Here is a 14,180-nt window from a genome sequence, read left to right as displayed (position 1 = left end):
GTCCCGTTGCATCGATCCATTTTCCTTTTATGTTCGGGTTACTTGGAAAACTGAAAAAACAAACATAGTCTAAGCAATAAGGAGTTTTCTTAAAAAACTCCCAAGATGACACTTTAACTAATGGCGTCCATGTCATAATATTTATTTTTAGTACCTTTGTATTAAAATACTTAAAAGTTCTAGGTCAAGTCGTATTAAATGACAAAAAAAATCTATGCCTTTTTTTCTGAAAAATTGCTCCTTCAAATTATCATTTTTCTGTTCGATTATAAAATCGATTAGAATCGAGAACTGTTGCATCAAATGAACATCACTAACCACAAAATTGGACAGAAAAATGAGAAGACGCTATTCATTGCTTGTTATCATACGACGCGATCTTTACCGTGCCAAGTAAAAGCCGCAATGTATTCCGAATCATTTCGTATGATTTGGTATCCGTGTTTGTCACGATCGTTTTCCACAGATATTCTTTATTTGATTTTAAAATAAATAGTGCATATTCTGATTAGAAAATTACTTACCGGTGGAAGGAAACATCTCTGCTAATTCGGCCACTCACAGCTGTGGAGTTTCTACAGTTTATAACGGAGCAATTCGGCTTTTACTTTATTTAGCTTCACGTCTTTCCTTGGCGAACTGCAAGCGCGGACTGAGTGTAGGCCAGCGTCAAGTAAGTTTCATAAACTTAGTTTGGACATGGGAAGTACATACACTCGCTTAGTCTATCTTGATACATGTCTGTGAGCTGTGTCCAGCAGATTCACCCACGTCAATAAGTTTTTCCATTTAATCCTTACGACAAAGTGCCATCAAAATCAGTCCATCTATTCTAGAGATTAATCAGAATAAACAGACAGACGGACAAAAATTAAAAAAAAAAATACTATTATAATATCTTTTTTGGTATATAATGTTCCGTCTACCTACATCCATATAAGCTTTTAGCGAAGAGCGTTTATTTTAATATTACAAACGAGTAACCTATGCGAGTAACAGACAATCCAATTAAATTATTGCTACAGTTATACCTATACTAATATACCATCATTATGGAAATATAATATAATATGTCTATATTTCCGTGACCATCAAGATGCCATCAAGTGACCATCATAACGCTTGTACATAGTGCACTATGTATGTTACGCGGCGTAATACCACAGATTAGATACTAGGTAATACTTTTTAAATTTTAAATATTTATTATTGTAATAATAATTCCTTGTTAATTTAAGAAATAAAACAAATTATTGTATCATCTAAACGTATTTGAAAATAATATTCAGAATAGATTATAGATAATTATAGACAGACATGCTATATTCACAGGCTATATTCTTTAATTTCTTTATATTATCTGTGCGTAAACGTCACCTGTCATTATAAAAAGTCAGTCAATGTTTGGCATATAAGCATATTGTCCCAAATTCGTTGTTGTGCACTTGTGCAAATCAAATTTTCTAGAGATTTCTTAAATTTTCTAGAAGTGCGAGTTCCATGCGAGTTTCTACACACATAAATATTGCTCATTCTATTTGTATGCGTCATAGTTGATTGAATAAAAGTCCGCGTCTGTCGTAGTTTCTCAAGTATCTTATCAATTACGTGTGGTGTGTGCTGTGTTTAACCTAAAATATACGTAAAATCAAACATGGATCAAAATAATGAAGAGAATAGAGCTTCAATAGCTGGTGCTCTAACGTTTCCTGCTCGAAATGAACAGTCCGTAATCCCACAACCCCGGCAGCCCAGAAACTTGCAGGTACCTAATTTGTTTTTCCAAGTGTCTAATGCGAAAATTTGTCTTACAAGATTTTCGTATATACTAAAGCTAAGTCGTGAATTTTTCATCTATTGATTTGTCTCTTGTACTTAATATTCATATCCAGAAACATCTCTAATTGTCCCTTTGCAAATACCATACTTATAAAGTTATATGAATAGTAATTGCTTTTTGAATAATTTCATGTTTGTAACTTTATAATTTGGGCAAAAACGATTTAACCATAATATTGTCCTTTTTTTCGAGAAATTTAATGACTTTATTATAATTTAGATTCAAAAATTGTCAAAATATCTCAGGTTCAAATACAAGAATGAAGAAAAATGTGTAGTTACCTATGTGTCAAAAGTAAAACAAAAATAAAAAATATTGTTTTGTTACAATTCCAGGGTCTGCTGCGGTTTGCAATGGAAGCCACCAAGGCTGAAGATGCACCTGGTAATTCACAGTTTGGACCAATGGATGAAGAAGTGAGTATTATTAATTATTTTCCTTATTAATATTAAAATTGGTACATTAGTTATTGACATTAGTGTGTTCAAACAAACAAACTTTTCAGCTTTATATTAATTATACAAATATAAGATACTGAAACTATTGAAAGGTTTAAATATTTTATATATTCTCTATATATCTATATTTAAATATCTAGTTATTATATTCATAGTTAAGATTTTTTAAATGAAGCACACAATTCACCAGTTTTCTTAACTTTGACAATGTTTTGTTAACTTAATATAAAAATATACAATTTTTATCATGGAAACTTTGACAAGGTTTGATATCATCATCAGGACATGACAAAAACTATAAAATTCAGTTCCACCAAGAGGTAACCATCAAAGTATAAATTATAAGCTCATTCCTACAAAATTCATATTTATCCAAATTTTGTCAGAAAATAAACTCAAATAACTTTTAAATATTAACGGATAAATAATAAATATCCAGAGGCGTAAATTCCTAGAAGAAGCCTTAAAAAGCATCACAGTGAATGTAGCGGAGGTGCTCCAGAACGGTATCAAGGTGCTCACAGACTCGGAGAAGATGAAGAGCATCCAACTCGGTGAGAGCCTGCCTGAGGAGGTGGATGTGGCGTTCAATAATGTGCTCGAGTATATTGATGATATTGATGTGGCTAACGGTGAGTGAAAAAAGTTAAGTTACATAATTTTGAAGTCAAGAAAAAGCTGAATGGATGTTAGATTTTTTGGTTGGCTGGATTTGTCTCTTTCTGCATAAATATTATATATGCGTAAGTTTGTGAGGATGGGCGTATGTATGTTTGTTAATTTTTCACGAAAAAACTTATTTATGGATTTGGATGAAACTTTACATCAAAATTACATTAATTGAAGTACTTGATTGAACTCAAGAAAAGCTGAATAGATAATAAAGATTTTTTGATTTGCTTGATTTGTCTCCGTAAATAGAATAATTAAAAAATGAAAGTGTTAATAGAAACATACCTTCCTAGGCAGAGCAATCTGAATTGGATTTAAATCAATTTTGGCAAATAATAAACAGTAATTGCTTTTTTTTGTTGAGTAAAGCTTAAAAGTATTATATTTTAACTTTTTTAAATAAATATATTTATAGACGGGACAGTAATTCTGTATCGAAACCCTTTATTTTTTTGATATAACCAATTAATCAATTATTTTATGATTGATTCGTATCTTTTTCAGACTTCTACAAAATGGGCGGGTTTGCTATGTTCCCGATTTGCTATAGTAGCGAAAACGAAGAAGTACGCTCTCGAGCGAGTCAAATCCTCACAGAGTTGTGCCAGAACAATCCGTTCTGCCAAGCGAGAGCATTAGAATGTGGTCTGCTGAACGTGGTGCTGCACTTGGCTTCCACGGAGCGTGGCCAAGTGCTGGCCAAGTGCGTGTCGGCTATATCAGGTGAGGGTTCTGTCATTTTATATGGCTAGTTTGAGACCATTCTGCCAAGTGAAGGCATTGGAGTGTGGTCTTCTGAACGTGGTGTTACTCTTGGCCTCCACGGAGCGCGGCCAAGTGCTGGCCAAGTGCGTGTCGGCTATAACGGGTGAGGGTTCTGTCATTTTATATAGATTTGACGATTTTTTATGGTAAGATTGAGATTATAGTGTTTTAGAAATGAAAATAATACTGGGTGTATTAAAGACTTTCGTGTTTTCAAATGCTCAATGCAGTCATAGTTTACATTTTTATTGTACAAACAAAAACACTTCCACATTTATAATGTCAGTAAGGATATAGGAATCTGAACTTACGATGTGTATTGTATTATGTCCTAGTTTCACCCAGGATTAAAATAGTAGATTTTGTTATTGTAGCATTAAAATCTTAATATATATAAATCTCGTGTCACAATGTTTGTCCTCAATGGACTCCTAAACTACTTAACCGATTATAATAAAATTCGCACACCATGTGCAGTTCGATCCAACTTGAGAGATAGGATATTATAAACATGTAGGTACCACGGGCGAAGCCGGGGCGGACCGCTAGTAGTTTATAAAGTTGGTTGAATAATTTTTATGTCAAATCTCATCAAAAATGTTCAATATCAATTTTTTTAATACAAATTAATAAACACAATATTATTTCACAATTACAGCTGCTACCCGTGAATTCGAACCCGCATGCCGGGAACTAACAGCGCAAGGTGGGTGCGAGACACTCGCTCAGTTACTGGGCTCGGACTGCGCCTCAGCGGCTAAGACCAGGGCAGCCTTCCTCGTCACGTACCTGTGCCAACACTACCCTGCCGCTAGAGGTGGGTACTTTTATATTAATTGACAGGGAAAAGTGTGATAGAGGGGGGTAGTTTTATATTAATTGACAGGGAAAAGTTCACACTTTTCCCAACAACCCCCCCTCTATCACTAGAGGGGGGGTTGATTTATATTAATTGATAGGGAAGAGTGTGATAGAGGGGGGGTAGTTTTATATGCAAGGGAATGGAACACCCTACCCGCTTCTGTCTTCCCAGAGAAATATAATTTAAATCTATTCAAGGCAAGAGTGAATAGGCTATCTAGGCAGGCCCTTTCATAGACTATATCACTACTTACCATCATGTAGTGGTGCAGTCAAATGCCTGGCTATTTTATATAAAAAAAAATATATTCAAGGTTCAATGCCAACTGCCTTGATGTTAGAGGTCAGTAGAGATTAGGGACACGTTAAAATATTTTCCCGCCAAAGCATATGTATAAACAGAAAAATTTTGTATAGGCCCTGGGGAAAAAGTAAAGCAAATATAATAAAAATATGTAAACTGATGACAAATTTCACAATCTGTCTGATTTTGATAACCTGGAAAAACATATAATATGATACATATTAAAGAGAATCAACTATATGGCCAAATTTTAAGGATTATTTTATTATTAACTAACTGAGCCGCGCGGTTTCACTCGTGAACTAAACCGCGGGAAAATTAAAAAAAAATCCGTTCAATTTTTGTTTTTTTCCTGAAAGAGTAACAAACACACATACACCAATCCTCACAAACTACCGCAAGAATTAAATTTTTAAATAACACAATTCAAAATTATTATTTTTATTTCCAGAAAAATTCATAGAACTCAACTTGGCGCGAACAATAGCGGAACAAATCAAAACCGGGCGAGACAATACGACAGAACATCTTTTGAGCATTCTACATTCCCTTCTAGAAGATTCCAGAGTGAAACAGCAGTGTCAAGATCCAAGCTTAGATCTGAAGAATGTTCTAGAAGAACATTTAAAACGACCAGAGTTGGAAGAAGAATACATAGAAGAGAAGCAATACTGCAAGAATATATTGAAGATTTTGGATGGTCTGCCACAAGTTGAACTCGTTAATAATGAGATTGATAGATAATTTTGTATGGAGCTAGAAATGGCGATTTTAATTTTAAAGTACGGAAACGTCATAAGTGCGAAATTGAGCGGTTTCGAGGCTGGTGATATGAGTAATTTTAATAGCTTTGTCAATCTAATGTTTTTTGCACGTCTCATAAGCGAAGCGTTGAGGTGGGTACTACTGTCACTTCGCGCAAAACATCTGATTTTTCAAACTTAAAATGTCTTTATGTATCATACATTGCACTTGTAAGATAATACATACACACACATATTAATAAAAAACACTATTTTTAACGTTCATGATATTTTTGATGTCATTTTTGTTATTTAAACTAGTTAACCCTTAATAAGCCATGGGGATATTATTTTCCCACCTCGGCATTGCCCACAAATTAATTATTATTTTTTGTATTTTTAAAGATACGATAAAAATTAAGGAACGCACCTTAAGATAGATAGTTCTTTTAATTTTTTTCTAGCAACACTTCTTTCTAAACGTCAACTGTGAATGTCAGTAGACAATCGAAGTAAAAAGTTAATTAAAACGACCGTTTTTTCCCGAAATTCAAGATAGTTTTTGGATCTACGCCCAGAAAAATTCCTGTAAATATGCAATTGTTTATAATTCGTAAAGAAGAACGTGTTATTTATCAAATATAAACAAAATAACGTACGAAAGCTGTTACTTTGGGTTATTTTTTCTAATTTAAAAAATGGTGGGAAATTAATACCCTGTAGCCGTGCATGAAATCTTCAAGTGGGAATATATTTCCCTTTATCCTGTAAGGATACCAAGTAGGTATAAAAAGTAAAAAGTTGAGTAAAGTAAAAAGTAATTTAAAAATTCATACACATTCAATAAATAATAAAGGAGAATGGGCATTTTACTATGGAAGTTGGGCCTGAACCCTTGAGTTGGACCAATACACATGAGATATTGTTTTTATAATAGATCATAACACATACATAACGGGAAAAATATATATAAAAAAATAATCAACCGGGTTTTTGTACAGTCACATCAAGTTTTATTTCTTTGTGTATAATATTTTTTGCAATAAATAACTGTTATAAGACAATGAAAATATCTTTATTTTACTCCAATTCACTTTCACTTACAAATACGTACTAATCTTAAGCCTTCTAATAAGCGAAATACACTAATATTATGTTTTGTAACAGGTACCTATACCGTGTTTATTATAATTTAACGTAGTTAGACGTTTTTTGTGGTTAAACTCAGTCACTCCAGTGACATTTAGATTTATACTTACTTCACTCGAATTAAAAACACCGTTATTGTGCGCAAAATAATAGCCAACTAAATAAAACTTTTTGCCTTGACTGTACAAGAACCCGGTTGATTTCTTTTTTTATTTTATTTTTTTCGTAAGGTATGTGTAATGATCTATCACAAAAACAATATTTCGTGTGTATTGGTCTTAGCCCAAGTTTCAAGCCCAATTTGCCCATTCTCCTTTAATGATGCATTTTTATTTTTTGTCCCTGTGTTAAAATCGACGAGTAAAGGCGCAGGCAAAAGCGGCAAAAGTGGGAGATTATTTCCCACATGTATGTTCATGGATATAGGGAAATAATTTCCCACAAAACATAACTTTTAATGGTTATAGGGAAATAATATCCCACCGCCAAAAAAACCTATAAGCTACCCAATATTTTACTTTTTAATATTTTACTGTTTAATCTTGATATAACCCCGTACTGATGTATTAAAATAAACTTGTTTGAAGTCATGGCCGATTAAGGGTTAAAAAACAGTTTAAAAAAGTTCTGTCTTGGACGTCCGTGTGTCTGTATGTGCGGATCCTTTTTCTTGTTAACACGATAGCGACCGAAATACTTTACTAATCGAGTCTTTTTTTTTCTCTTACGCTTGAGTATGCTCAGGAATAGAACCCTTTCATTTTTCAGGGTCTGATTCGATGTGGTTTAATTGTTATTAAATAAACAAAAATAATAATTAATAAATATTTATTAAAAAAAATTATGAGGCGTGCACTTTTGGATTTTCCAAATTATTTTTTTACTTAAACTGTGATTCTCTTTTTATTAGGATTGTCTGAGCACAATTATTGACTTATTTATGTATCAGAATGAATGTTTAACGTTAAACATTTATTAGGCAATCTATAACAATGATAACAATGCATTTACAATAAAATTGTGAGTTATGAATGTACTAAAGAATCTTAAAAAATGTTATTTTAAGTATTTATAAATAAACATGATTAATATTGATCTTTGTGTTTTATTTGCCCGTTAAGTAAAATATCACTATCACTACATAGTATAAAACAAAGTCGCAACGGATTTTGATGCGGTTTTTTTAATAGATAGAGTGATTCAAGAGGAAGGTTTTAGTATATAATTTATTATGTTTTAGACAAAGCGGGCGGAAAGTTAGTAATTACTATTTAATTCTTCAGTTGCAACGTAACTATCATACAATTTAACAATCTCTCACATATTGAGTAGTTCAGTCTCTATTTCACCTCTTTCTAGTTTAGTTTTTACTAAGCCTTCCTTCAGCTATGATTTGTTTCTAATTTTGTGTTAAACCAATCGGGTCAGGCATTTTGTCGTGATAACAGACCATATAACTTTCGAATCATAGTGTTGGTCTCTTGTAGGTATAATTTTAATTCTCCTTTATGATAAACTGTAATCCTTTCATTGATTATTATTTTAATAATCGTATATTGCGAAACAAGTATTAAATATCTCAAAATATCACCTGTTTTACGCTCAATTAAGTTTATTGTGATTTCGTGTGAATATTATCATTTAAAACGATAAGAAGCTAATTAATTCGATAACTCATTCATGCATATCTAATTAGTAATTACCGTATTTTTTAATCGGTTTAAAGTACATTTGAGTAGATAAGTATGTTAATAGTCAATAGTATTTTCAAATTTCTATACATATAATAATCTATACTATAATATTATAAAGCTGATGAGTTTGTTTGTTTGTTTGAACGCGCTAATCTCGGGAACTACTGGTCCGATTTGAAAAATTCTTTCGGTGTTAGATAGCTCATTTATCGAGGAAGGCTATAGGCTATAGACCATCACTCTATGCTATGACCAACAGAAGTGAAGCCACGAGGGTGAAACCGCGCGGAGCAGCTAGTACAGTGTGTCGTCTCTAGTATTCTAGTTTGCTTAATATCACGACTACATAATATATTGTTATGTTTTCTATAACAATGCAAGCGTTTCTATTTATCATTGTGACACCGAATACTCATCAATACAATTTTCTTCACATCGCATCTTATGTACCTAATCAATGTATTGCATAGGTAATCATCTGAAAATATCACATTTTTCAAATTTTTAAATATAAAAATGAATGTTTGTCTGTATGTCCTTCATAAAATCGTAAAGTATGTATTTGATTGCATGATAATTTTTGGCAGAGTGTTTTGCATGAGCTCAGGAAGATTTCCGAGTTGATAGTTGATACGGCCAATCATCGACGCTACAGGCGAAGCTGAGATACACATATAAAAATAAATAAAAAACTTAACGTTGGTAAAATTTAACTTTTATTGTCTCATGTTACTGAAGTTAAAAAGCTTAATATTATTGCATTTGATCAATAATCAATACTGGTTCTGGCTCCACGTCTGGTTCGTTTTCTGGCTCATTGTCCTCGCTGCTCCAGTCAAAGTTAAGACCGGTTACTTCAGTGAACCATTTTTGGTAGAAACCGGGGCGGACGTATGCTAAAAAAAAATTAAAAAATAATGTATATGTATGTTAGGTGTAAGGTATTTTTATATGGACCCTAAGTTGTCTGTAATAAATAAATAAGAACATATTGAAAATCAGCACTGAAAAATGGCTGCTCAACTTTTGTAGTAGGTAGTTTTAAATTGTTCCTTGATATCTATGTGAATATAAGTTTTTTTCTGATTAAAAGAAACGAATTAACTAAAATTTATGAATAAACTAATTTCATAAAATTCGATGTTTTTTAAACATTTTTTTGACAGACTTGCAGTATACAAATACTAATTATTGTCATATAGGAATAGATGGATTAATAAAAGTTATTTATCGACATTTTTAATTATCTAATAAATCTAAGTTTACCTGAAGGATGAGGTCCATTGCACCCAGCAGACGATCCAAAACTGACGATACCAATCATGGTGGGTTTTCCATCAGCGTCGACGATGGTGAGAGGGCCGCCACTGTCACCCTACAATGAAATATATATGATAAATCTTATTAATTATTTAAAAATCTAAATTAAACTTGTTTTCGGTTATTAATAATTTCTTTAAAATTTATATGTAATTTTATTGTACAATAATATGAATGGAATGATTAAAAAAAAGAACATGATTACAAAAAGGCATCATTTGGCCTTTATTGCTGAATGTTAACTCAGTTATAATAATGTACTCTGTGATGTTAACGTAAATGTTAATGTTAACGTTAATGTCAAAGTTAATGTTAATGTTAAAATGTTCTTAGGATTCTAATATACTTATAATATGTACTAGTAATTTTGATATACCTTGGAAGTTGAAAGTCATGTCCTAACTTTTAAATATTAACTCCACATAATACACGATAGGTTTTGGAAAATACAGAAGACGTAAGGGCCGAAAAGGCTCCGGGAAGTGGTTTTGTTTATTTCTCTATTTTTATTACAAAATTCTGTTATACCTGGCAGGAAGATTGAGCTGTGTCGTTGTAGGATTCTGCGCAAATGGTCTGCTTTTGGATGACGGTACTACCCGGGTAGAACATAAGACACTGCTCGTTGGAGATGGCGCGGAGGTACACCCATCTCAGGACCTCAGATGAATCTCCACCTGTAAAAGAATTTAGTATTATATTATCTGTGGCAAAAACAACTGCATTAATTATCAATTTCAACAATGCATATTGTTAACTATTTTATGTGCCTTTTAGATAAAAAACAGGAGTAGACTTGAATAATACTATTCATGTTCGGAGATGGATTTCGTGTATTTCACATTGAGAATCGGCAATCCATTAGTAAAAAGTGGATAATTTTGATATCTAGCTTTAAAACATTCAAATTTTATAATTTTAAGAAGATAATTTCAAAAAATAAAAAAGCGATCAAATCCCAACTCATTATTTTTTTCTAATCTTAAACAATTTCTCACGTGGAGAGATTTCAAATACTACCTATCCTACCTTTACTGAAAATCCGCATAGCATGAAATTGTAGTTATTTCACTGTTTATTTTCGTAATATTTGCAATAGCAAGATAGACATACTACAGTACCTATATTTCCTATTCAAAAGGTATTTTTATATAATAAAATTACCATTCCATCTGTCGTCTGTGAGTCCATAACCACTGACAGTCACTCTCTCTCCGATGTGCTTCAGCGCTGTCTGCTCGCTGCTCTCCAGCCTGCAGGGCTGGATGTATGCTGGAAATTGGAATTTATATTTAATCTAAATAATTTGTAAATTGTTTATATATATTAGAGTTTTATAATAGCCTACAGACTGTATACGGAAAGTGGAAACACATCTACATATACTGGCCGCATTTACTATTCAACACTAATTTACGAGATTAAATGGTAAATAGACTAAGAACGGTTATCGCTTCGTCTTTTTTCAAATCAGCACACTTGAATTTAAAGGAATCCTTGTAAATCGAGTTTAATGAATCATAATCATTCAGCTTTGGGAGAATAATCTTTTTTTTAAGATACATAATACATAGGTATACCAAAATATTTTACTGTAGATAAATTATGGAATGTTTTGTCTCCGAAATGCTTAAAGGTTCATCTTCCAATATAATCAATTTTTTTAACTACTATATAAACTCACGGCCATAAGGAATATGCTGATCAATGCCCAATAAAGCAATATCATCAGTCTGCACCCGGTTCACGTTCTCTTGGTACTGAGGGTGGATGTACTTCCTCGTCGCCTCCACGATGTACTCCGGACGCGTGAGGTTCGTGAGCCCAAAGCGGACCACGAATGTGAAGCGACTGGAATATTTTGAAAATAATGTATACAATTTTAATAGATTTTACGTATAGTAATGGAGTTTCCATTTTACGTGGTTCAAATGTTGCAGCCAACTAGCTTTATCAGCCGTTTTATTGAAAGCCTAGATTTTTCATTAAACAGCGCTGTTAACTGCTTGATAGATATCGAGCCGTTCGTGTTTTGTCTTATAGGCAAACATAAAACTAAACACTAACAAATATTGAAAAAAGCTTGTCGTAATATTTTAAATGCTCGAGTATAACACTGATAATAAGATCCCAAATTCTGTGAGTAGGTAGAATGACAGAAAACGGATAAACGGATTCAATTATTATACGAATATTATTATTTCTAGATTTTTTTTAATTATCTTAAGTCTGAAGCACACTTTCATTGCATGACTCAAAAAGTTAATTACTCTGTCATACGCTTAGCGATTAAATAAATGATGGATGAGTACAATTAAAACATAATTATAAAGATAAGACATAATACGCTTAGAATTGAGAAACTATGCTTTTTTGCTTCGATTAGAAAAACCCATTGGCTACTTATTTGTACATGTTTGTGCTTTTTCACCAATTTCACCCGAAGAAAAATAATTTAATGTAAAAAAAAACTGATAAAATTCACATAGAAAAGCAATACAGGCTATTTCGAATATTGAACACTCTGTGTTTCATTAATTATAATTTGGCCAAATATTATGCCATATTGTATTTTTCTTGATCTATTTATTAATCTAATAATAGATTAATTACATTCAAAAACTACGAGCATAATAGAAACAAGTGGACATATATCTACATTTTACTCAATAAATACAGATACCTACTCAATAATGTAAATTATATTATGTAAGAAATATGTTAAATAAATAAATAAAAAAAAGACGTGTGGCACTCGGGGACTACCGCGGTAAACCTATTGCATGCTATGCCTTCAAGCCACACCTCCGTGCCCGTTGGAGTGGGGAGCGTGAGGTTTTTCGTTACGGAATTTCTGGATTCGGTCCCCGCGCTCAAGGCCCGCGATAGAAGCTATGCAATAGCTTAAAAAATAAATAAAATTATAAATCATATAAGTCCATACTTAGCCAAACAGTGAGCAGCGGTGATCACCCAGTTGTGATGGATGATGGAGCCACCACATGATGATACTCCAGCATTTACGTTCACCATACGCAAGCTGATCTGGTAGGGGATCTGACCATCTTCAGCTTCCCACCCGGCTACGATACGGGACGAAGCACCTAGAGATTATAACAAAGTTTAATGGAAGATTCTGCAGCTAGTTTTGATCCATAGCCTTTGTAATGAGAAGGAAAAAGTGTTGTCGTAGCGCAGAAAAATATTTGGAATAAAAGTTGCATAAAGTTCGACTTAATTTAAACATTTTTCGAGTTTTTATTTTTATTTTTCAATGTTTGGTCATTATGTAAAAAGTTCGACTTCAAAAAGTAAGTATGAGACGATTAGGTAAAAAATAGAACAAACAGAAGGAATACCTTCTCAATAATGTAATTTTTTAATCGTCATAGGTAAATAATTTTTTTTTCTTTCTTTGATTCTTTAATCATTTCTGAACAAAAAATTAATCTTTTTCAAAGGAATTATATTTTTGAAAAGCAGTTAAGATCTTAAAAAATGGTATCCTGTTTAGATATACTTACTACGAAGGTGTTCAATGTACGCCGGTTGTAGTGGAGTGTTCAGAGAATCTCCCTGAAATTTCATTAGTTAATTATGATGAAATTTCATTAGTTAATTAGATGTATGTGAGAAAAATTACATAATTTATATAACAAGACTCTAGATCATTCTTGTCTCGGTGTGCATCATTTACAATAGAAACGATTTTGATGAACCTTCCCTTATTTTGCAAGTTTGTTGAAGTCCTATAATTCCTATATATCCAGTAACCACTTAACAAATGGAAAACTGAGAAAGCCGTAGCAACGCCGTACAAAAATCATGGAGACAAGGGGAAAAAATCTCTACCTCTATAGTCTGGAAAGACAGCTTCTAATTTCTACTGATGGGATCCTACTGTGGGTTCTTGCGTTTTAAATCAACTGTATCATCTTATTATTTATCGTTATTATATATTAGTTGTAAATAACTATAATTATATCTAATATTCACCTGTCCCAGCCCAAGGGCGACTAAAAATCCAAACAACAAGTATGCTGCCATTTCGAAGACTAACAAATTTTCGTTTCAAAAAAGCCCAAATTATATTTCTATCGGATAATTGTTATCTTATAATCTATAGATGATGAAAAATTAACGAAAAATTATCACATTTATCATAATTAAAGTGTAGGTATTGTTTTATTTAAGTAAATTAGATAAGTACTTATGTGTTTTTATATTTTAATCGCGATCGTGGTTAAAACCAAATTAGGTGGAAAAAAATATTTCATGCGTATAATCTTCACGTTTGTTGTAGGTATCATGTATCATTTAAATTACTTTATCTGAGTGTGATAAAACCTTGTTATAATAATTATATGATTTAAA

The 14,180-nt window shown here is 32.3% G+C and overlaps 2 protein-coding genes across 2 annotated transcripts; one reads left to right on the top strand and one right to left on the bottom strand.

Moving 5' to 3' along the window:
• Positions 1-1,424: 1,424 nt before the first annotated feature.
• On the top strand, positions 1,425-5,764 carry LOC149898902 (hsp70-binding protein 1). The gene is made up of 6 exons (XM_090114385.1): positions 1,425-1,765; positions 2,176-2,256; positions 2,738-2,930; positions 3,475-3,693; positions 4,394-4,552; positions 5,352-5,764. The coding sequence occupies exons 1-6, from the start codon at positions 1,655-1,657 to the stop codon at positions 5,642-5,644; spliced, it is 1,056 nt and encodes a 351-aa protein (XP_089970511.1). The 5' UTR covers positions 1,425-1,654; the 3' UTR covers positions 5,645-5,764.
• Positions 5,765-9,194: 3,430 nt separating this feature from the next.
• Positions 9,195-13,869, bottom strand: LOC149898901 (epithelial serine protease-like). Its single transcript, XM_090114376.1, has 8 exons — positions 13,803-13,869; positions 13,331-13,382; positions 12,751-12,910; positions 11,491-11,657; positions 10,971-11,078; positions 10,335-10,483; positions 9,753-9,861; positions 9,195-9,382 (listed from the first exon to the last, which is right to left on the bottom strand). The coding sequence occupies exons 1-8, from the start codon at positions 13,851-13,853 to the stop codon at positions 9,240-9,242; spliced, it is 939 nt and encodes a 312-aa protein (XP_089970502.1). The 5' UTR covers positions 13,854-13,869; the 3' UTR covers positions 9,195-9,239.
• Positions 13,870-14,180: the final 311 nt, after the last annotated feature.

The sequence above is a fragment of the Colias eurytheme genome, chromosome 21 (assembly GCF_061535395.1).
Source record: "Colias eurytheme isolate Ceu_HAF_F1 chromosome 21, ilColEury1 Martin Lab GWU primary, whole genome shotgun sequence".
Lineage (NCBI taxonomy): Eukaryota > Metazoa > Arthropoda > Insecta > Lepidoptera > Pieridae > Colias > Colias eurytheme.
This window is presented reverse-complemented; position numbering and strand designations above follow the sequence as displayed.

Bases quoted from the DNA above. Each gene is read 5' to 3' on its own strand.
- LOC149898902 (XM_090114385.1), top strand. From the start codon at position 1,655: ATGGATCAAAATAATGAAGAGAATAGAGCTTCAATAGCTGGTGCTCTA. The intron at 2,931-3,474 runs GTGAGTGAAAAA...TATCTTTTTCAG, and splicing joins TGATATTGATGTGGCTAACG to ACTTCTACAAAATGGGCGGG. The intron at 3,694-4,393 runs GTGAGGGTTCTG...TCACAATTACAG, and splicing joins GTGCGTGTCGGCTATATCAG to CTGCTACCCGTGAATTCGAA.
- LOC149898901 (XM_090114376.1), bottom strand. From the start codon at position 13,853: ATGGCAGCATACTTGTTGTTTGGATTTTTAGTCGCCCTTGGGCTGGGA. The intron at 10,484-10,970 runs GTAATTTTATTA...ATTCTTTTACAG, and splicing joins CACAGACGACAGATGGAATG to GTGGAGATTCATCTGAGGTC. The intron at 9,383-9,752 runs GTAAACTTAGAT...ATTTTTTTTTAG, and splicing joins CAATGGACCTCATCCTTCAG to CATACGTCCGCCCCGGTTTC.